The 23205-nt window shown below is 56.8% G+C and overlaps 1 protein-coding gene across 2 annotated transcripts; it reads right to left on the reverse strand.

Moving 5' to 3' along the window:
- Nucleotides 1-2327: 2327 nt before the first annotated feature.
- ANXA6 (annexin A6) lies at nt 2328-20343 on the reverse strand. Of its 2 annotated transcripts, XM_085317910.1 has the most exons (25): nt 20255-20343; nt 16664-16748; nt 16251-16345; nt 15872-15985; nt 15693-15783; nt 15506-15585; nt 15367-15423; nt 15084-15177; nt 14520-14615; nt 13604-13662; nt 13022-13144; nt 12822-12880; nt 12067-12145; nt 11063-11144; nt 10649-10743; nt 9862-9975; nt 8652-8742; nt 7786-7865; nt 7484-7537; nt 5473-5490; nt 4468-4564; nt 4050-4145; nt 3647-3705; nt 3211-3333; nt 2328-2705 (listed from the first exon to the last, which is right to left on the reverse strand). In XM_085317910.1, the coding sequence occupies exons 1-25, from the start codon at nt 20270-20272 to the stop codon at nt 2646-2648; spliced, it is 2019 nt and encodes a 672-aa protein (XP_085174036.1). In that variant the 5' UTR covers nt 20273-20343; the 3' UTR covers nt 2328-2645. The 2 variants fall into 2 exon arrangements, with proteins under 2 accessions (XP_085174036.1, XP_085174037.1); XM_085317911.1 differs by lacking the exon at nt 5473-5490.
- Between the last annotated feature and the right edge of the window lie 2862 nt (nt 20344-23205).

The following is a 23205-nucleotide window of genomic DNA, read 5'->3' on the forward strand; positions in this document are numbered from 1 at the left end:
CTCATAGTATTGCCTTCATGGTGGGCAGCTCTTTGCTGATAGCTGTTCCTCAGGGTTTGGGGGTCATTTTAGAGTGGCTGAGCTCCCCATACTCACAGCACATGGCTGCTCAGGCTGGTTTGCAGTCTCCATCATAGGGCAGCCCACCACGAGTAGCCCCAGGTATGCTRCCAACCACACCAACGTGAAGGCAGGATGCTTAAATATCTGATGCTTAAACAAGATACACTTAAATATGCTTAAATGTTTGTAGTGATTAAAATGCTGCTGGCTAGTTTCTGCTCCAGTTGTAGCAACAGCTGCTGGAGATGGATTACCGTGCTCCCGCAGCTGTGGGAGCTARGTAACAGGAGAAAGGGCTCTCAGCAGCAGGCGTTTTCAGGCGAAGTCTTCCAGGAGAGGGAGTCCCTTCAAGGAGGAAATCCCATCTTGCTCTCCTTCCCCATCTCTAAACACTGTGCAACTCTGGTATCTGGCCCTCAATGCAGGAGCGGCTGGGAGCGGAATTCATAGCCGCACCCTACCAGGGAAATTCCTAGTGTGCGGGAATGAAAGCTGCTGCTCTTGGTGTGTTGAGGGCAGCCAGGATTTCTGACGGGTGCATCTCCCTGGGGCCTGGCCTGGGGGAGCAGACCCAGGAGCACTGTCTGATTTCATGCGCTTTCCTGTGCCACGTCAAGGCAGCTGGGCTGTGGGTGACAGGGTTGCCGATCATGGGGCATCACGTCATAGCCAGAAAATTCCCTGGAGCATTTACTCTTATGCCCAAGATACACACACACTCATCCCTATACACACATCCCACACTTAGAATAGCCTCAATTTTAGCATCAAGAAAAGGGCCCACAAGCACGCTGGGCTGATGGCTTGCAGGTTGCAGCCCTGCACTAATGCTGGTCTCCCCCATGTTCTCAAGAAGCAGAGGCCCCCTACCCTGAATCTGACTCCCTAGGGCACAGCACTGAAGTCTCTCCCCTAAACCAGCAGATTTCCTTGGTGCTTGGAAGCAGCCGTTCCCAGCCCCTGCCTTGCCCCAGCACGCGGATGCACCCTCAGGGTAGACCCTGACACCCAAACACCCTCCAGGCTCAGAGGTGCCTACTTGAATCACCTGGCCCCAACAGGAATGAGGCACAGGAGGTGACCAGCTCCTCCCAGGCACACAGACATGCACACACACGTACAGAAGCCACAGATGGACCTGCGCAGCATCTGCCCTGCCATCACAGTTGCCAAGCTCAGTCCTCTGGTGGCTTTATGCCTCTGGTAAAAGGCTGAAAGTTACAGTGCTGAGCCACAGGAAGAGACAGACAGATCAAGATCAGTGCTTATATTCTCCCTTCAAAACATCCGGTGTGTCTGCTTGAAGTATTTACAGCAATTTCTCACCAGAATAGGCAAAACACGAGCTGCAGAGGGAGCCAGGCGCATTCAGCCCACCCAGCTGCCTTTGGGAAAGGGACGCACATTTCTACTTAGCTGTGCCATGCGGGCATGACAGGGAGGCACAGATCTGTATCTGAGAGGCTGAAGGAGCTTCAGCAGGGCTATTTCTCCCACCCCAAGGAAGGCTTTTTTGTTACAAGTGGATGTCTAGCAGGAAAGCATCGGGGGAATTTTCAGTGGAATAAAACCAAAATGAATTGTTTCAACTTCCACAGCTTGTCCCTACATGTTACTACTTCTCAGTTGGCTCCCTCCGTTTTGATGTTATAATAATATTGTATTATTATTTCTAATACTGCTTTGATATTGTGAAGGTGAGCCTTTCCTCACCAAATTTTCTAAGGAAAATTTAGATAGTTAAAGGGTTTTGTTCTGACTTGGAAACAATTGAAAGCGGTGGGATTCCCCACTTTTGGAAATTCCAGTTATTTTCTTCTGGGAACTAGGGGAAATGCAAACATAAACTAGCCTTAGGGGCATGTGCCTTTCAAATGCCCCCGCAGCAGGCTGAGAGCACAGGAAACTGCGTGCGAGGAAAAGGAGATGCCGTCAARTCAGGTCTGTGCCTCCGGTTTTAACACCATCATCTGCACAAGATCCAGCCTTTGGCCACAGCCTGGAGAGCAGCACGAGACCCACCAGGCATTTTCAGAGCTGCCCAGTGAAGCTCATGGTGAAATCCACTTGTGGCAGCCAGCCGCAGGCACATTTGGCAGCCCTGCACCCGAGTCCTGTGTGCTGCCCTCCCCAGGGCTGGCAGCCCAGCACAGGCTGGCACTGACCACATTTGCCCACAGGAGCAAGGAGAAGCTCTGATTCCTCAGCAGGAGCTTGGTCCTATCCAAACCTGCCACAATAAATAGACTGGTCTTGGCCCAGTGTCAGCAACATCAAGGTTTTATTTCTGAGATTTAAAATCGTCTTCTCTATCTGGGTAAGTTACTGGGTTAGTGGCACATTTGAGTATGAATCATTTTGCACAGAGACAGACATAATTCCCTTACACAGGCMCCTCTGCACCCCTCCCCAAGACTCCCCTGCTTGCAACATAGTGCCATTTTCTAGCACAAAGTGAGCTGTCTTCCAAGGGGAACCAAGTGTTCCCTGAAGCCCCCAAAGCTGCAGTGACATCAAGGCGGTGTGTGCGCAAATGCTGGCTCAGATGCGAAGGAAGGGCTCCCACAGCGGCCCACCATGGCCTAGTCCTCCCCCCCGCACAGGGCCAGCAGAGCCTTGCAGTAGTCGCCGGAGGTATCCTTCTGCAAGAGAAAAACCCATGTCAGAGAGCCACGTGCCRCTCTCGCTGCCCTGGGGAAGCGCAGCTTGTAGTGTGGACAGGAGCAGGACTGCTGGCTGTCTTCCCAGTCCTAGAGGGGTGGTTGGTATAGGTGTTTTTATTGCAGATGGCATGGGGACCATAGCAAGTTCTGGGAAGCTAAAAGATGAGCACAGTCCTTGCATAGAGCTTGCTTGGGATCGCTGCAGCACTGGGGCGTGGGGCAGGCCAGCCCTCGGACACATGGGCAGTAACTCCAYGTTGCAGCCAACCCACAAGGTACAGCAGGTTGGGCAGTGCAACCCCTTCACAGCCARATCTGCTAAACCTGTGCTGTTTGGGGCTGTTTTTTGCTCCTGAGGTTGAGCCAAGCCTTTGAGTGCTTGGCTCAGCACCATTCCCAGCGCAGAGACCACACAAGGCTCTGCACCACTAGGGCTCAGAAAGAAAAGCTGATGTGCCAGGGAAGGAAACCCATGGGTTCTCACCTCAATCATGCGGTGCAGTGATTTGTCAAACAGGTCTATGAACTCGCCCCGGATGTTGAGCAAATCAATCTCGCTCCGGGAGATCATGATGCGGGTGAGGGTCCTCTCATCTGTGCCGGCACCCTGCAAAGGGGAGCTTGAACAAATAACCCTAGAAGGAGAGGAGTTCTGGGAACTTCCTGGTGTCTCCAACACAGTCCAAGTCAGGGGCTCCCCTCAGACATAGCACCGGTGCCCACAAGAGAAGGACCTGCTGCATCCCCGACTAATCCCAGATGGCCATTCCAGTAACATCTTGAGCTGAGCCTGGCCCTGCTCCCCCAGGGATGGCCAGAGGCCAAATCCCATTGCTGCTGTGGGGTTGAATCAGAGCTCCCTGAAGGGTGTTTGCCCGTCATCACCCCTGCCACCCAGCCCCGAAGGAGCCAATTTTCACCTTCATGGACTTGTAGAGCTTGTCAGCGAAGAAGGCTGGCTTGTTCTTCACACTCCGCACTGTAACACAGATTGGGGAGAGACAGTGGGCTCCAGGCTCTGCAACAGCCCAAGGGCACTGCCAAAGCACAGTAAATGCCACTAGGCCATCATGGAAAAGACACATCCACCCTTTCACCCATCCATCAGGGCGAGCTGCAAAACCCTCCTCTGCTACTGGGCTGGCCCCGCAGGATGGCCCCATGRACACCCCGATCCAGTGCCGTGCTGGGAATTTCCATGGCTTAAAGGCAATGAGAATGGGCAGGCAGTGATGCCCTGGTAAAGGGGCCTGGCAGCTGAGGCAACCAGCCTTGCTGAGCAGCCTCGAGAAAGCCTCCGAGGAGCACCCATCAGGCACTGACCGATGGCCACGAATGCATCCCGGACATCTCCTGACATCCGCTTCTTGATAGCATGCTCCACGTCGTGGTTGGTCATTTTAATGAACTCCTGAAACACTAGGGATGGATGAGAGGAGACAGTCACCACCAAGCAGCTCCATCCTAGCCCCAGATCCCCAAACCCTAAAAATTAAGACTTCTAGACCACRTGAGACCGAGTCAGATGCCACCTTGGGCAGCCTCAACCAGCTCACCCCAAATGCAAGGCCACACCATCTCCTCCTGACAACCCCTGGCAGATAGCTCATCCCTACCACTGAAGGGCAGAGGGTCACCCCAACCTCCCACTGCCTGGGAGCCCTGGTCTGGCCCACCCCAGGCCAAACTGAAGTGCTYGTGTCCTGGCTGGGGCTGGCAGCAACACACAATGTGGTCCTACCTCTCCGGAGGTGGGGGTAGCTGCGGGTGCACAGGATGCTGAGGAAGCGCGTCTCCAGGGAGTCACTGGAGTCATTGCTGGAGACATCAGCGAGTTTCTGCAAGAGCATCCCAGAATGAAGAGGGAGCAGGGGCAAAGGAATAATGGAGAGGGGCAAAGAGTCAAACAACCCTTTTTGGGACAGCCAGTCCTGGACTCCCTCTTGCAAAGAGGTTTTCTGTTCTTAGAAGGCTCCCTAGCTTTTTTTTTTTTTTAATATATATATATATATAATTAAAAAATGTGTTTTCTGTCGAAGTTTTAGGAGAAGAATGCATTGGTGGTATACAGCTGTGTACACCCCCACGCACATACATGCATACATATATTACCTCTGAAAAAAAGATGATTCCCAGTTTTTATGAAAAATCTGTGCAATGCTAGTGGTTAGGATATTTCGTTTTTTTGGAGGATGTTTTAGGGGTTACAAATATTGAACAGGCAATTCAAAGCTACCAGACGCACAGACCACCCTCCTGCTGGGTCACGTTAGTGCTGTCCATGGGCAAAACCACTGCCATAGCTGGTGCCGGGCTTAGTGGAGATGCTCTACACATCACATTCACTGGGCTATTTCAGTAGAAAGATCCTCTCTCCCCAATTCCCCATATGGCAGAGAAGCCAGGCCTGAATGCTGCTCTCCCTCAACTACAGCCTTCCCCTGCAGCTAGTGGGCAGAACTGGTCCCCAGCCTCGCGAAGGGCGAGTGGGCAGCTTGTCTGTCTCCTGCCCTGCCCTCTGCAGCACTGCATCCACCTRTCTGGCAGCGCTGGGGGAAATGCCCTCACGCCAGCCTGCCTGTTGCCTCACCACCCCATCCTGCTGCGAGGAGCCTGGAGCAAAGAGGCATGCCCCCACAGCCAGAGGAGCTGGGAGTATGGGGATGCTCCTCTGGCCCAGCACCCAAGGCCTGGAGCATCCCCTTAAATATGCACAAGGTTGAGGAGCAAAAGGGCAGGCGCTCACCAGGGTCTCAGCAACAACCTGGCAGAGAGAAAGAGAGACAGGAAGACAACAGAGTCAGAAGGTGCTGCATAACCTTTATCCTTCCCTGACAAAGCGAGGGAAACATAGCAAAAAAACCCAGAAGATGTGTCCCCAGCTCCCTGGCTTCCCCATGAGTGACTGTGATCTTAGGAGCCACCCCTATCCTTTTCCTGTTTGGCCCAACACTGCTGGCTGCCAGGGGCTTTGGCCAAGCAAAGCATGCCCCTCGAGACCCCGTAGCACCCTGTCCGCACTCCCAGGCAGAAACTGCAGAGCCCCAGAGACAGGGGTGCTGGCAGGTCAAAGACCCCTTCCCCTCCCTCCCGGGAGTCTCTGGGAACAGGGAATGGAAATCGCAGGTAGGGGCACTGGGGGAAAAAAGAGACAGCGTCCTGTCGGAGCGGTGCTGGGACACAGAGGAGCCCGCAAACCCAGCCAAAGCCAAGGTCTCAGGGTCTGGGTAGCACTTTCCCACTGGTACCCCGCCAGCCCGCCTGGGCTCCGTTATGAGGGGCAGCATCTTTGCGTGGCCCCAGCAGGTACAGAGGGGATGCCACAAGTCATGGCTCRTTGGACTGATGAAACCGCCGCCTGGCATGGGGATGAGCAGGGCAGGAGTGGCCGGGAGCCGGCTGAGGGCAGCCTGTCCCTCTCTGCCAAGCCCAAGCAGCAGGGGGGCAAGGGCCAGGTTTGCTGACAAAATGCAGGATACTGCCAGCACAGCTAGTCCATCCACCTAGAATACATCCCCRTGGTTTTCATCCCTGGCTCTCTCTTTCTCTGCACCAAGCAGGAGGTGAGTGGCACAGCGGCAGTGGCGCAGCAGCAACAGTGCAGCGGCAGCGGCATCTGCTCCCTCTGCCGGCAGCAGCCCGCAGTGCTGAAGCAGAGCGGCCAGGCAGGAGTGCAGGTGCTGCAGTGAGCTCGGAGAGGCAACAGGAGGGTTGTAAGGTGGTCCCTAGGGCCAGGCCCCAGGTCTGAGGCACCGTGGAGCAATGCTCACTGCAGAAATGAGCCCCTTGCCCACTCCAGGCACCCCCCAGAGACACGTCTTGCTGCACACCAAAGGAAAGCRAGGGGATGGGGCACACCCAGCCCCGTTCTGCCACAATGCTGGGAAGCAGCCCCAGTGAACAGGACGGCAAGGCACTGTGGAGCACACAGGCACCCAGGCTGGACTCAAAACTGATCTTTCTGGCCCCATTCAGAGGTGGCTTTGCCTGCAGGTGCAGGAAAGGGAGCCTAAAGTGCACAGCACCAAGAGCTGTGGYTCTCCCGCGCCCAGGAGGCACATGGCTCCAGAGGTGGCTGAGTGGGATCTAACACTCAACTTGGCCATCTCTGCTTGCCTGGCCTTCCCCTTCCCGCCCTTGCTTACTGCAGCCCAATAAACTTGAGATGGTTTGGGTGCTGGGGCTCTCATCGCAGGTGCTGGTGACATGCTTAGGTTTCAGGCTGGCCCATGCATAACAACRAGGTGGGTGACTCCCACAGGCCAGCCCAAAGCAGCCTTTGAAACTAAAGAGCCAAATTTCAGTGTTGCTATGGGCTGCCAGACCCTGAAGTGGCAGCTCTGTACAGCCAGTGGTGCAGCAGCAGGGAGGCTCCAGGAACTGGGACTAGGAGCTCCCTGGGCAGAGTCCCAGCCTGCTCTCTCAGTTTGCAGCCTCCATATGCAGAGAAAAACCTCTGCCAGGAGCAGAGGAGCCCAAGGCACTGGCCAGGCTGTGGCAATCAGACCTCGGAGATCTGCCGCCAAAGGCTTCACTTCACCTGGCACTTCTCCTTGCAGCTTTATAGAGACACTGCCYCAGCACCGTTAGGTTCCCTGAGAAYGCTAYTTCCAGAGCAGGGGACATAACGTCCATCTTTTACACACAACCAGCAATACAGCACAGCCAYGTTGTCTAGCTCCCGCTGAAGCTAGGAAGCTCTTCGGTGTTCCCAAATCCCACCCTGTTTGCATGGTGGGCCTCCAGTACACCCTTACCTTRGCATCTTCCTGAGCTTGTGTGAGGTTCGCTGGTCCTTCATCACGGTTGCCCTGTGTTTCAATACAAAAGTCATGGAGCTAGGGAGCTAACATCTCTGAGAAAGCCCCAATGAAGGGATGCAAACAGGGTCCACYAGCCCTGCCCAGCCACTCAGTGATACTCTCTCCTCCCCTAAACCGCATCCTTGCACACACCCCCACCTGCCCCACACAGACTCTCTCCCACACAGCAGTGCAGAGACACCATCCCCGGAGAGAGTGCCAATCGTGAGAGCGCCAATCGTGAGAGCTGCCCTCACCAGAGCCAGGGAGACGAGAATCCTCTTGAAATATCCTGATGTGTCGGCGCTCAGGTCATCTTCCAGGCGCTTATGGTAGGCTGGGGAAAAAGGGGGGAGCTGAGCCTTGCATCCAGGGTCCAGCTCYGCTTCCTACTTGCCAGTGCATTTTGTGCCAGCAATCCCCATGGAAACTGCTTGCACCTGCAGAGGGTGGTGGCCATCCTGTATCCTTTGCATCTCTGATGCAAATGCCTCCACCTGATTTTTTCCAGGCCCAAGGAAATGGGAATCAGCTGGACAGCTCTAATTTTCTGGACTAGAGCAGAGCCTTCTTGTTCTAGGTGCTCAGGAAGGAAAGGAGTCATTGCAAAAAGAGATCTCTAGGGAGAAAACTGTGGTAGTAGAACTGGAAGTATTTCACCATGACTTGGAGAGACCTCGGACCCACACACTCCTAGGGGTTACAGAGATGACTATTTAAAACCAGGGCTCTGGGATAAATGAGTCTGAGGATTTAACCTTGATCCTGCAGCTCCTCCCATTCCCTAGGGAGAAGGGGGCATGGACAGAAGAGGCAGAGAAAAGTGTGTGGTTTAGAGATGTGAGAAATGATAGAACAGATTTGTGGRTTCTGGCCAACCTTGTCCCACATTTCTGCTGCTTTTTAATGAAGGCTTGGGCCTGAATAAGCGCTGCTATTGCCTGGAAGGTCTAAGGCACCTTCGCAACATCAAGCTGTGGATCCAGCCCAGAGATAGCAGCTGTACCCTGAGCAAAATGCCTCATACAGAAGTAAAGCATTAAACATACCCTTTTCTCCTTGCCAGTCCCGAGAACCCTCAGTGCACCCTGCACGCTCCCCATGCTGTGTCCTGCTGCTGTACCTTGCTGATATGCCTCGTTGATAGCCTTGATCTCCTGGTTGTTTCTTGTGGTCATGATTTCTATGAGGACGCTCTCATCTGTGCCGGCCCCCTGGAAGAGAGTAGCGTGGAGGGTACTACAACACTCAGCACAGGACAGGGGATTTCACAGCCCTCCTGCATTACTCCACCAGTGYAAAGCAAGGAGAAGCTGCTCTGAGCTCAGCACTACATCATCCYCCAAATCTCTAGGTCATACAATCCCTTCTCACCTCCATTTACAACTGCTTCAGTGCCACTGCCAGGCAGGGGTGCCTGGGGATTTATTCAGTCATTTCTAGGGTGTGCAAGTGAATTCCCTTCCTGGAGTTCCACAAAAAGGGGGTGGGAGGGTGGTGGCCATGAAGACCAGGTTTGCTCTGAGCCCAGCAGTGTCTGTTGTCTGCGTGTCACAGGCTCCATTTCCTGCCTCTGCGTAGCAGGACACAGTTGTTACRGTTGCAAGAATTAGTATCTGCAGCCAGGAATATGCAAGACCCCAGGCTATGCCCTGCAACCTGGGCCACAGASAGCAAACCAGCTCAGGGATGAGTCCTTTTGCTCTCCAAGTCAAGCAGCAGCTCTAGGGATGTTTGAAGGGGAAGGTTTGTGGCTGCCAACAGAAACCTCCCAATGGCCCCACGGGCTGGGGGAAGCCAGCACGGAAGTGTCAAAGAGTGCTGCTGTCAGGGAGGGTCTCCAGCAGGGAGATGAAGGGTGCTCAGCCTCACCACCAGAGTGGGTCCTGCTGGCCCAGCCCAATGCATAGCACTGCATATAGCTGGTTTGCACCTATGCTGCCTGAGCCAGTCAACAAGGCACTGCCTCCTGCTGCAAAATGGAAATACYGTGCAAAGCAGCCTACGACCTGCTGAAAGGCTTTGGATAAAAGCTGGCAAGAGCATGYTGGCTGCAAACAAGCCATAGTGGGCTCCTAGCGGGTCTCAAGTGCAAATCAGCCTTAGTCTTGGTGCTTTTTGCTCTGCTTTCCTTTCATACGGGACATGAAGAGGTGGTGGCACACAAAGCCAGGGCTGATTCGCAGCCCTGGCTTAGTATGGTCCATAAGAGAGAGAACAAGTGTGCCATCCTCCAACACCTTCCCCTGGGYCACAGGCAGGATGGATACAAACTTRACAAATACTGTGTCATCCCCACAKATTGAAGTTGGTCCTACAAGTGCTACAATTACCTCCACAGCCTTCCTCAGCTGCTTGGCATCGTACTGCGCTGGGGTCAGCATGAGCCCAAGGATCAGCTTTGCCAAGCTGCCCGACAGCTCTGATTTCAGATCTGCCATCAGGTCCTGCAAAAGCATTCAGGCATTAGCCTCAGCCTGTCCCTTGCTCCTTTGGCATGGATGGATTGGCTGAGGCAAGAACAGGGAGAAAACAGGAAAACAGCATTGGATACCCACCCATGAGCAATGGAAGGAGAAATAAGAGTTATTCCAAATCCTCCCTGCCAGCAGGTGGTTGTACAGAGGAAGAGCGGAGAGGAGTAAGCAGAAGTGCATTTAACCAGCTCATTAGGGCTGGAATTGCCAAAACCCTAACTTCCTCCTACAGAAGAGGAATAATATTCCTCATGCCAGATGTGATCTGCATCTCCCTGGCCTCAAAGAGACCCTCTTGCTTTGAGGTGAGGCATATCTGGGCTGACCTTCAGGGCTGTTTAAAGTCACATTTTGGGGGGTGGCTCTGGGGAAAGCCTAGTTCTGGAGTCCTCCATSTGGGACCTAGGACCTTAAAAAGTGTAGGGAAATAGATGCTCTCGTCTTGGGCTGGCAGCACACACAAAATGGGAAGCCACTTTGAAAACTTCAGTCTTTCTCAGGGGAGTCACTGCAGGACAAAGCAAGGCTCCTGGGTTCCCCCTCCCCTTCCTCCAGCGGGACTTTTTCAGTGAGAATCAGATATCAGAAAGGACACGGGCAGAAGGAAGGAAGCRTGGTGGCAAAGGGGATGGGCCCGCGTTACCCTGCCGTAGTGAGCCTTGTACGCCTTTATGATCTGCTGCCTCTGGGCATTGCTCCTCTGGGTGACGACTTCAATGATGGCCCCTTCATCTGTGCCTGCAACGACAGCAGCAATGCTGCAAAGAGCTGCAAGCCACAGCCCCCAGGGCTCTGCGCCCTCCCGGCCAGCCCAGTGAAAAGAGCCATGCCAAGCCACGCTGTCACCCATAACTGCGGCACGTCACCGCCTGGTAATAGCGCGTCCCTGCAAACTGGAGACGTGGAAAAGGGGCAGTTCCCGCAACTCCAAAGTTGGCCTTTTTTTGCAGCCCTGGGCAGGCCAGAATGTTTTTTCTGCTCCCTGATCCAAAGAGCCTCTCCCCCACGGGCCAGGAGATGCAGGCTTGCCAGCGCTGTGCACACAATACCTACTTACCCAGCCCCTTCATCGCCTTCCTGAGCACCTGCGCATCACCATCATCATTGAAGCTTCCTGCAGGGAGCACGGTTCCTCGCAGCTGCGGAGGCACAGAGGGCTTTTAGGCTCACTCCTGAGGGAGGCTGGGGAGGAGGGTGGCAACCAGCAAGCCGAGGCCAAAGCAAGTGGTAGGTTAGTGCAAGTGCTGGGGCTCAGCGCAGATGTGCCCTAACTGCCACCTTCCAAAGGGCAACCCACAGCCAGGCCAGCAGAGGCTGGGAAGGAGATGGCAGTGGACACTGGTRTCTTGGTGTGGCACTTGGTGCAGTAACCTTCTTCCTGACTGTGTGGGCACCTCTGTTGGGTTTAACTGCATCATTTGCAAGCCAAAAGGGGAATAACTGAAAGGATTCCTGCTCCTTCCCCCAGTCAGGTGTAATTCTGCCCTCCTAGCTCCTTTCACAGCTTACAGCGAAGTGAACAGGGCACTTAGCCTTGTGTGCTGCACCCAGGGAGCTTTTCTACCCATCTCTTCCTATCACCTGCAGCCAGATGAGCACCCTTCCCATACACCTCCCTGCCACATGCACAGTGCATGCTACCTGGGGCGTGAGGGCCAGCAGACCTCCCACTGGCCGAGCCTCTAGCTCCAGCTTCAGTGCAAGCTGCCCATAAGGAGCTCAGCCCTGGAGAGGGGACATCTCTGCYACGCACTGAAGCTGAGGCTGCATGTGGTGCATTGCACAAACATGCAGTGCCTGCTATCCCTGCAAGATSGGGCTTTAGAAACGAGGTCTGGTTAGTGGAGACCACGGCACTGCCAGGATTATGTCATGCCAATCTCATGCTCAACACCAGAGAAGAGCCAAAGGTCTCAAGAGAAGAGAGCAGGAGGCAGAGAGGAGGTGCCGGACTGGCTGCAGCCTCTCAGCAAGCCCTGGCGTGCAGAAAGGAGAAGCAGTGATTTTCAAGCTGGCAGGGAGCTGAGCAAGGGACGCAGGCAGGAGGGGAACGGTGCTGACCTCTACTTTAGCCACTGCACTATACTCCCACATCCGGTAGGCCACCTGCGCCGCTTCAGGGAAGAACTCACCTGCRGCACTGCAACAGGAGGGCAAGGACACAAGGACAGTGAGCAATGGGGCTGCTGCGCGTGGCACAGGGCAGCCAGTGCTGCCACCAGGCACCGATGCCGCCACATCAACCTGGGGCCAAGAGCTGGCTCCAGTCCCACTGTGGAGCACCCTACAACACATCCTGCCCCACCACTCAGCAGTGCCAGCAGCAGCYGGGCTGGCAGTGGTGCGAGGGGGTTGCACACCAGTTACCTGTGTGAGGGCAGGCAAGCAGCCAGTGGAGGGAGCCTTGGGGGTGAGGGGGAAGCAGGCCATGAACTGTCTCCACTGCCCCTCCAAAGCATCCTCCCGCCAGCCTTGCCTTTCCCAATCTCTCAGCCTCAGGGATAGGAGGATGCACAGCCCCTCTCGSCAGCTGCCCCAGCGTCCCCTGCCTCTGTGGGGCTGYCTCCACAAGCCGGGGGGGACATGGYGCTGTGGTTTGTYACACAGAGGGGCCACAGAGCCCTCTGAACTGAGCTGCTCCCATTGCAAGTGCTGCCGCTCCTGTCCAGCTCCTGATCTGGAGCAAAACCTGCCAGCAAGATGTTCCACAAGGCTCTGCAGGAGGCCAGGAGGTTTGCACCCAGCACCCAGRACAACCCCAAGGTCACCCAGAGGAATGGTCCAAGAGAAAGACAGGTAGTGATACGCGCTCTTACTCATCGTCGCCTCCACACAGTTTCAGCAGGGCCGTTTTGTAGTCGCCAGATGTATCCTCCTGAAAAGACAGTTGGAGACAAAGAATTGCACACAGCAAGCTGGACAGRGTGTTCAGCCCTCCTGAGTATGCTGGTGCCAGGGTGAGAACACTGCTAACAGGAGTTCAGCAGACGACTGTCAGGGAACCCCTGATGTTTACCTTTATCATGTTGTAGAGAGACTTCTCATATTTGGTCCTGAACACCTCTCGGATGTCCAGCATGTCAATCTCGCTGCGAGAGACCATGATGCGGATCAGCGTGTTGTCCCTTGTACCCAGCCCCTGCAATGGATGAGTCCCGGGATCAAGCCTTGGAACAGCAAACAGTGAGGGCTGGRCAGCCTGCTTGGCCCTGCCATGGGCTTAGCCCCAGGGACTAGCCTGGGGAGGTCACTCAGCCCATCGCATCTGGGACCTTTTATCAGATTTCCACCCAGCTCCAGCTAAATGAAGAAGTGCTTTGAAGGTTTCCTCTGCTGGAGAAGATGACTTCATGTCTACCCTGGGGTGCAGGGAGGGGAGGAGCAAAGACCCCACAGTCTTATAGATCCTGTCTTCATAGACAGGCTATCAGCCTGCCCTATAGCATCCACTCTACTGCTGGCACGCCATGGCATGGAGCAGGAGAGAGACGTGCAGGGCTTCTCGTGGGCTCTAAGGAAGAGGGCTTGCATGTCGGGGCAAGGCTTTCCTCTGCTCTGCTCCCCTAGCACTGGCTCTGAAAGGGGATGATGCACTCACCTTCATGGCCTTGTGGAGCCTTTCAGCAAAATACTCTGCTGTGCTTCTGATGCACTTCACTGGGGGGGAAATAGAGGGGAGGTGAGAGAGGCCAGGAAGCTGTCAGACTGCTCTCACTCAGGCCCCTGACCCAGGGGCATCAGCTCCACACCTCCAAGCTCCCATTTCCCTTTCCTGGCCCAAGCCTCTCAGTCACCATACCACCACCCATCCTTCTAGCTGTCTGCTTTCATTGGCTTCCCTGGAGCAACCARCCCTTGGTGCCTCCTCTGAACGACTTTATCTGCCCACAATCCAGAGCCATCCCCTTCACAGCTACGTGCTTCGYTGTGTCTCAGACACTGCGGTTATTGTCTGCTGCCATTAGCTGTAAATCAGTGCAACATCAGGCACTGCCACAGGCTGGTCCAAGCAGGACCTCCATGGTTCCTCTCCTGCACAAGGAACTTTTCATCTCTTGTCCATTTTCAGTTTTTATAGCAATGGGGATATGGACATACRAGCGTTTGCTGGCTCCTGGCCCCCAATTCACGCAGCAGGAGCACAGACAGTCCAACAACAGCAGGGAACGGCCTGCACGTTCACTGGAAGGCGCACGGGGGAACTGCCTGTAAACACTCATGGCACATGTGGTTGGAACGGCACAGAATGACCAGTTTTAGGTGTGAATGGCTGTTTATCATGAATGTTATCTGAGCCAGTCCCCAGGACAGGCATCTCTCAATTCTCAYACACTAAGAGTTCATGCTGTTCTTCACACACATCCCTCCCAGGAGCATGTGCCCAGATTTGAGCTACCTAACACCAGSCACAGCTGTAAGAGCATCAGCCCCACCAACTCTTTCATTAAGACCTCAGATCCCCAGCAAGGCAAATAATATTTTTGCAGCACCCTTGACCACTGGGGCTGACTTACCCACTGCCAGCATCAGCTTTTCAAAGTCGCCGGACAGCTCTCCCCGGATGCTCCTCTCAATTGGCTTCCCYGAAATCTTCAGGTACTCGTCAAAAACTGCAGAGCACAAGTGAGACAAGATCCCGGCTGAGCCCTCCCGAAATGGCCAGYACATGCTGGCAGGAGCAGTGCTGCCCCCTTCGGGGACGTGATCCACTCTGCGGCAGGACATCCCGACAGCTTAGGTGCTGCATATGCAGATGGCAAAGGTGGCCCTACGCGTGAGGCCGCTGTGGGGCAAAGCAGAGCGTCTCCTCTACTCCTTTGGTTGTCTGTCCAGCCAGATGAGCCACTTGGGGCCCAGCTGACCCCACAACTTTAAGGCCCAGTTTGCTGCTCAGCACTATACTAAGAAGTGCTTTCAACAAGGATGTCACCACCAGTGCAGACAAGATCATGGCACTTGGTCGGCAGATGATGGAGCCCTGGGGACCCAGGTGTCCAGCCAGGCAGACTTGGCAGGAGGAGCTGCCCAAACCCTGCAGCTACCCTCAAACCAGCCCTGAACTCATGGGAAACGCTCACCCAAGCGGAGGTGCTGCTTGCTTCGCCGGCCCAGGATGTAAATGAACTGGGCCTCRTCAGTGCCCCATTTCAGCTCGCCGGCTTCCAGAAGATCCTTGAGGGACGGGAAAGATGGCAGAAAGCCCAAATCAGTGTCGTTCAGGCTAGGCTCTGCACAAGCATAGGCACCCTTGATATCCACTGCATTTCACAGCCTCAGAGCTGGACTGTCCCAGCGTGACCAGCACCTCCATGCCATCCCTGCCCAAATGTCATGCCATCCCAGCAATCCACCAGGCCTCACCCTGGCATCCTGCTCCACAAGGTCCTCGCTCACCACGTCATCCTCCTCCCTGGTGCCCTGTGGGACAAACATTGGCTCAGCCCTGCTGGGCTCCCTTGGCTACCACCAGTGCAGGACAAGAGAGGCTGGCTGGACCTACCTGAAGCAGAACAACAAGCATCTTCTTGAAGTGACCTGATGTGTCTCCAACAATGTCAGYCTCCAGGTCCCTCTCATAAGCTAGTGGAAAGAGGAGAAGTCAGGGCCTGGAGCCAGATCCCCTTAACTCTGCCYCTTGCCCCAGCCTGAGGAGGCACGAGTATCCCCTGCCCACCCCCAGCTCTCACCATCCTTGTAGGCAGCCACAAGGTCATGGATCTCCTGGTTGGTGCGGGAGGCAAGAATCTCAATCAGACACTTCTCGTCGGTGCCAATACCCTGAGCGGAGAGATGGGGCCCCATGAAATGTGGGGTGAGCTGGGGCAGCCAGGGAAGGGCTCCACATGGACTGCCCCCAACCTCTTACCGCAATGGCATCTTTGATCTCCTTGGCATCACTGTAGGCAGGAGGCCGCATCAGGCTCACAATCAATCGCTCGAACTTCCCCGTCAGCTCATACTTGAGGTCTGCGATGAGGTCCTGGCAGAGAGGGGGAGAAAGGGGCTGGGAAAGGCCAGCTCCCACCTGCGGCGAGCAGCAGGTCCTGTCGCTGGCCCAGGTGAGCATCTCTGGCTCTGAGGGGCAGTAGGAGGACTAAAGCTGGGAGGCCCTTTCCTCCTTCGCAGGTTGTGTGACTCAGGGCTGGGGAGCTGCAGGAGTCCTGTGGGGGCTTGTTGGGGGAGCTGCTGCCAGCCTGCAATGGTGGCAGGGGCACTGGCCAGGGAGGAGGTGCTTCTGCTATTACCTTCCCATAGAGAGACTTGTAGGCTTGGCAGATCTCCACTCGCTGCTTGTTGCTTCTGGATGTGATGAGGTCCAGGATGGCCTCCTTGTCACTGCCTGCAGAAGAGAGCCCRTCAGTGGCATTTGTCTCATCCCCCACATCTGGGCTCCTCTTAAAGATCCTGCCATGCCCAAAGCTGTTTCTGATTCTGGGCTGGGAGGAGGAACAGGACGGGCAGAGCCAAGGGGCAACGCCTGCCGTGCTCTGGTGCTGACGGGGAGCAAATAAGAGTCAGGAAAAGTCTGGCAGGCTGCTAAAAGACAGGTGGCTGAAAGGGCAGTGATGCAAGATGCTCAAACATGCAAGGAGTCAACCCAAAGGACTAGGGGACATTAGGACAACCCTGGGGTGATGGTTGAGAAGAGCATCCATACCAAATCCCTTCATGGCATTGTACAAGGCCTCTGCATCCTGGCTGGCATCAAAGCCTGGGAAATCCTTCACTGACCCCCTGTAGACCTAGAAGAAAGGAGATAAGAAAATGAAAGGAGAAAAAGATACTCCCGTGGCTCCACCCCCCTCTCCCAGCCGGGCCCAGTTTGGACATCATGGCAGAAAAAAAGAGGGAAAAAGAAGTCAAAAGGTGGAGATGCAGATGGTGAGCAGGAACAGGGTGAGATCAGCTCTCTTTTGGGGCTCTCTGAAGGCAAAGCTTGCTTCAAACGTAAGTATTTGTTCCTCTTTTCAATTATTTCCTCTCATTTGTTATCCAGCATAAATTGTTTGCATTCCAGGTCATTGTAGTACATGACCTTCCCTCTCTTATCTCAGTGGCATTGTTCTTTATTTGCCCATTGTACTGTATATTTAAAAGTTAAACATAATCTTCCTTATCCATGTCAGCAAGAGCCAAGCGTTTGGGCAGGTTCCTTGAACACTTTTGCTTTCCAGCTGGGAAGAGAGACTGTGAGGAGAGACTTTCCCAGGAACCTGTGAAATCCCCCAGGTTCACTCCAGCTGCTCCTCGGCTCCTTCGGGGCTTTCAAGCTTCTACACAATGGATACACCAGGAAGGAGATCATGTAAATGAAGACACAAGGGGAAACGGGGCCAGYGCTTTCCCCACATCCCCGATTCCCTCCTAGCTGGTTAGCTCTGAAGCAGATCACACAAGGAATTTGCCCGCACAAAACCTGGGGCAGGAGCTCTGACCAAAAGCAGCCTAAGCCCAGGGTGGAAGCAGATCTGAAACCAGCTTGGCTCCACATTCCACATAAGGAACTGAAAAATCTCCCCACTGGAGAAGGAAAGAGCTGAACAGCAAATTTTCGTTAGGGTCATTCCTGGGGAACAGAAAAGGGAACAGCAGGCTGCAAGCCAGATCAAGAAGCTTCACTGAGCTGCTTCAGGACCCTCGAAAACTCTGAYGGCACATAATTCAACCCAGTTTTTATTGTGTACCAAGCAGGTACATACATCTCCCCAGGCTTGCTCACTCAGGAAGAGCTGCTGGGCTTGATTAAAATCCCTGGGAGCTGCACAAAGACTCAAGACTTAAAGCCAGCTTGTCCCCAGACAGGATGGGAACCACCAGTGCCACGTCCCTGACAGGGTGAGGGCATCCAGGAAGGAAACCAAGGGAAGGGGCAAGGAAGCATTCCACACCTGCAGCCCTCTCGCCCTGCAAGGGGCCTGCTGGGCACGACATGGGAGGTCCCCTCATCTGCTGGGCCACGCAAGATCGGCTCCGCCAGTTCCTCTGGGCGCTCGGCCCCTTGCGCCACAGCAGTGGGGCAGCCAGCGTGAGGGGCTGGTGCATGGGAACACACTGGGCGCTGGAGCTCGGCCAGGAGCAGAGCCACCACGGGGAACAGCTGCTCGCACTGCGGCACAACGCAGCGAGCAAGAGATGGGGAAAGCCTCTTTCCCCCGCAAGAAACACTCCAGGCTTGGTGGGCCCTCCTTGGATCTCCTGCATGGCAACGGCAAGGTCTGGCAAGAGGAGAGCCCGTCCTTGTCCTTCGAGGCGCGCAGGGAGCCAGGCAGGCACCCTYGGACACTGAGACTCTGCCGGGGATGGGGACGGGATCATATTGCAGGTGATTCACTGGGAGGCTGGATTTAGCCCAGCTTCCCGTAAGCTCCCAAGGCCCTTCTCACTCAGCAAAGACAGCTGCCCACACACATGCCTGGCAGAGGTGCAGACCGGGAGTTATCGGGCACAGGAGTTGCTTGGAGGCTGTGGCAGCAAGAGGACAGTGGGTGGCAAGAGAGTGCTGGCACATGGGGCTGGCGGGCAGGTCTTGGCCCTCCTTAAACAGGGACGAGGAGCAGCGCCCGGCTCCTACCCTGCCAGCCCCGTTGGCCAAGCAGCCTCCCCTCCGAGCATCAGCTGCTGCTGCGTAGGGGAAACTGAGGCAGGAGCTCAGCACTGCGCCTCACCCGGTGCTCCCTGCACGCTCRTAGGAACAAGCCCTAGGGTGGTGCAGAAATGTCCCTTGGGAGGGAAATGGCATCCCGCTGCTGTGCCCTCCTCGCACCTCCATCCCCCTTTGCATCCCCCCGACTTCAGCTGCTTGTGAGCCCTCCCCCCCTCCAGGCTCTGAGTCACTGCAGCCCGCCGGCTCGGGGAGCTATAAATAGGCCAGGCAGGGGCCGGGAGGGCGGAGGCAAAATTCCCGGCGAGGCTTCACGCTCTCTTCTCTGCCGGCTGCTCAGCCGCTTGGGCCCCTGGACTTCCTACCAGCCCTGCTGCCCCCTCAGCTGGCTCCGCTCCACCGCAGGGGTGGCACCAAGGGGTGCCCGGCGTTCCCGTGCCGGGGGGTGACAYGGACCCTCCTCCAGCGCCAGGAGCCCACGTGCAGCTCCGGGTGCTGGGGAGGCAAAGCCTTGACCCTCTCCCAGCCCTGCCGCRGGCTCCGCGCACAGCTGCAGGTTGGGATGCGCAGCCRTGCTGTGCCTCAGTTTCCCACCTGGAAGTGGGTGGGAAGCACAGGCTGCGGATAATGGGGTCTGAGGCAGTAGCTGCCCATTTCCCTGAGGGAACAGAAGCCGGAGCCTGGCCCAAGGGGCAGGGCAGGGGTCTGCAGATGGCTTGGGAGTGCTCTGCCCTGGTCAGGCCAGCTGGAACCCCGCGGGCAGGGTGCAGCCCCGTACAGCTGCAAGCTGGAGCTGCTGGTTTTCCACCCACGCCGAGACGTTTTCCTGGCTGCAGGGGGGCATTTGGGGCATTCACTCACCGAGCTGCCAGATGGCAGGTTGCAAAGGCACCTGCGCCTGGAGGGAAGCGAAACTTGGGTGCCCTCAGAGAGAAAAGCCAGGTTGGGAGGGGAGCAGGGGCGGCCTTGGGCCTCTCCGGTGGGCAGGGAAGGCAGGAGACRGGGGCTCTCCCAACCCGAGGGCGCCCACGTGCCCAGGCCACAGCCAGGGCTGCCCCGCACGCGCCCCCCACCCCGGCCCAGCCCCTGCCCCGTGCTGGCAGAYGCTGCCCTTCGGGGAGCCCCGGCCGACACAGGCTGGGCAGCGCAGTCCCGGCCCCGCTGGGGCTGTCACTGATCAGGACGCACGTGGGCAGCGGGAGCCAAACCCGGCTGAGCTGCTTACTGCGGGCCGCACGCCGGCCTCTCTCCGACGTCTTTTCTCCCCTGCTAAACACCAAATCCCTGCTGCAATGTCCATTTTCCTCCCCATCCCAGAGCCCCACTTCCCTCTCCCATCCCGCTTTGTTCCCAAGAGGATTTTTGTGCTTCTCTCGCAGCTTCTTCCCAGCTTCCCTCCGCCCTTCCCCCCATCTGCTCCATCCCTGTCCCTATGGAGCCAGCTGGAGCGGGAGCAATGTAAACAGGCTCCACTGCAGGATCTTACCCCGCACCCGCCACCGCGGTGCGGCTGTGGGATACAGCTGCCGCTCRGGTATGGCTTGCCCCGCAGCCAGGCTCTCGGAGCCGGGAAGGGCATCCCGACGAGAGCCAAGGCAGCCCCGGGGCCGGCCCTGCCGCAGCGCCCACGGGCGGGGTGTGCCGTACCTTTCCTTTGGGTGCCATGGCTCCTGCAGGTACGGAAATCACCGGCGCRAAGGAGAGGAGAAGGAGCTGCGGGAGGAAAAACAAACAAGCAGATATGAGCTGGAGCATCTCTGCACGAGGGGTCGCTCTGATGGGAAGTCAGGCTCCGATCCTCGGCCRGGGCACCCCTTCCTCAGCCAGGGAGAGCTGAGGACCCCCCGCCGGAGCTGGGACACGGCTCTCGGGGCCGGCCGTGGAGCTTGGCTCCACGCGGCCCTGGCATTCGCTGGGCTGACACACAGCCATTTCCRCAGCATTTTCATCTCCCATTCCGCCCCAATGGGTCTACAAGGGGCCCCTTGCAGGCAACGAACTGGGAGTACGATCTTGCCAGCTCCACGGCAAGGAGCACGCCTGCAGCGCTGGGACTAGGTTGCCCTGCAGAGCCAAGGCCCTTTGCTGCTGGCACCAGTCAGGGATCCAGCAGCAGCTGCAGAAACGCGAGCGGAGGTCTGCCCCGGCACGGCTTCCTGGAAGCGCAACGTTAGGCGGTCAGCACCAAGAGGAACCAAGAGAGGAAGAAAGTGCTGAATATGTGGAAATAGGCTGAGTATCCTCCGTGGGAACAGCTGCTGCTGACTGCCCCCGCTGCACCCCACAGCAGGGTCCTGCCGGGAGCTCCAGCCACAGTGGTGCATAGGAGCTCCCCACCCCTCTCCCCATCTCCTCACTCCCCACGCAGCCCTCTGGGCCTTGGAGGAGCTGGGGCCACCCTGGCTTCAGCAGCTGCTGGGGAAAATCCCACTGTGCCAGGAGTGGCAGCACCAGGCGGCTCCCCGCGAGGTCCCCCTGGCTTTATCTGAGTTTTAGTGCACCAAATTGAGCCCTGTTATCAGTCAAAGATGCAGAGCAAAGCCCAGGAAACACAACTCTGTTTCTAGGGTAACTAACAGATTGTTGTCTAACATCAAGCACCATTTATAGCTATARTTAATCTACCGCAGCATGGGCCTTCCCTGCCCCCACGGAGAAAGTCCCCAAAGAGCACGGTTTGCACCAAGAGCCCCGAGAGCCGGCGGAAGGAGAGGAACAGCTGGAAAATGGAGCGCGGCCACGAACGAATCTCCTAAGCGTCATCTGAGCCGCTCGGCTTCTTGAGCTAGGAGTCACATCCCCCTTCCCGCCGCGAGCCAGGCTCGGCCGCCATCCTCGACACGTTGCAAGAAAACACAAAGTGCAGCAGGCATTTTGCACCAAGGCACAGCCAGCGAGTCCTGCCCGGCCCCTTGTCCTGAGCAGCAAGTGAGGGGATTTCTGCCCCAAGCAGAGCTGAATTTCATGCCAGCAAGCGACTACAGAGGAAAAAAAAAATATATCCATCACAAGAACTTCCTGGGCACCGCCCCACATCCCTGCAACAGGGAGGCTGCCAGCAGCCAAGGAAGGGCGTGCTCAGTGCCCTGCGATGCAGGGGAGCTCGCTATCAGACAAGCCTCCCCGCTCAAACTTCTGGCCCCAAGCACCCCCACAGATGCCGTTGCTGAGAGGAGGAAGTTTTGTTAGCCCCTTCCTCTTTTTTTTTTTTTTTTTTTTTTTTTTTTTTTTTAGGCTGGGGTGGGGGGCCCCTGGAGCGCCTCGGTGCCTCCGTGCACAGCCTGGGGCTGCACTGCGGACCGGCTGCTGGGCAGGCGCCAGGCGCAGGAGGATCCGGTGGCCCCTGGGAGCGGGGTGCTGGGCACCCTGCCCACAGACACTCCCCCCCTCCCCAATACACACACTGAGCCGCTTGCAGCAGGCTGGGGAGCAAAACACTGCTCTCAGAGGCTGCAACCCTCTATGAGGATTACACCCTTTTCTCCTCGGGTTAGGAGGCGGCATGGCAAAGACAGCGGGCTTGTGGAGGCCTGGCCGGCTCCGGAAGGACACAGCTGAGCCCTGGTGCCACCTTGCTGCGTCAGCAGGCCCAGGCAGCCTGTATGCTGCTGCAGTCCCGAAGCCCCGTGCCCCCCAGGAAACACAGACCGCCGTGTCCAGCACAGCTCCCCTGCCTCCTCCCCTCCCCTTCTGCATGCGGCAACRGGGCTGAGACTGCGCAACTCATCTCAGCAGAGGCTGAGAATCCCCTACAAAGCTGGATGCACACCCCATCGCTCTGTCCCCTGCCTCYGGGTGAGGCTGCTTTTGAAGCCGGCCACGTGGCTGATCACTCCTGGCTGCAGCAAGACCTCCGTAGAGGTCCAGCTCTGCCCTTGACAGCAGGCAAACCTACCGCCCGCTTGGAAAGGAYGCCCCAGAGCTGCATGGGCTCTGGCGGACAAACAGGCTACCGATGGGAAGGCGGTAATGCCCACAGGGGGCCTGGCCCCTAGACCCTGGGCAGGGGGTTACCCCACTGCACACACCTCCCGATCCGGGGAGTACAGAGAGGTGTGGGCAGCAGGGGGGTCCTGGGCAGCAAGTGCTGCAAGAACCCCCAGAGGATTTACATACCCGATCCCTGGCATCGTTCCCCAGCACTCTCAGGCCTCTGCAGAATAAACAAGCTCTGCACAAAGAACCTTTCCCCAGAGCACTGTCCGTGCCCACAGCTCGCAGCTCCTGCGGCTCTCCGGGCCCCGCCGCGGCCCGCCAGCCTCGGACTGTCACTGCTTTCAAGGGCCTCGTCCTCGCACCCGGGAGCTATTCCAGCACCTCCGGCCGGCTCGGCGCGGCGCAGACGGCTCTCCGCGAGTGCCCGGCACGCCCGCACACCCGCCCGCCGCCTGCTCGCAGCTTAGAGCAGCATCCTCCAGAAAGGGCAACACCGGAGCGAGGCAAGGAGGCCGCAGGAAACCCTCTCCCCCCTTCCCAAGCAGCAGAAAAGCCCCCCGCCCTTTGAGACCTATGCGCGTTTGTAACACCGCGCAGTCCCTATCCCCGGGGAAAGTTTCCTGGAAAGGCAGAGGGACYTTCCCCGCGGGGAGCGCGGCTCC

The sequence above is a fragment of the Rhea americana genome, unplaced genomic scaffold (genome assembly GCF_003343005.1).
Source record: "Rhea americana isolate MKP2758 unplaced genomic scaffold, rheAme1 scaffold_51, whole genome shotgun sequence".
NCBI classification, from domain to species: Eukaryota; Metazoa; Chordata; class Aves; order Rheiformes; family Rheidae; genus Rhea; species Rhea americana.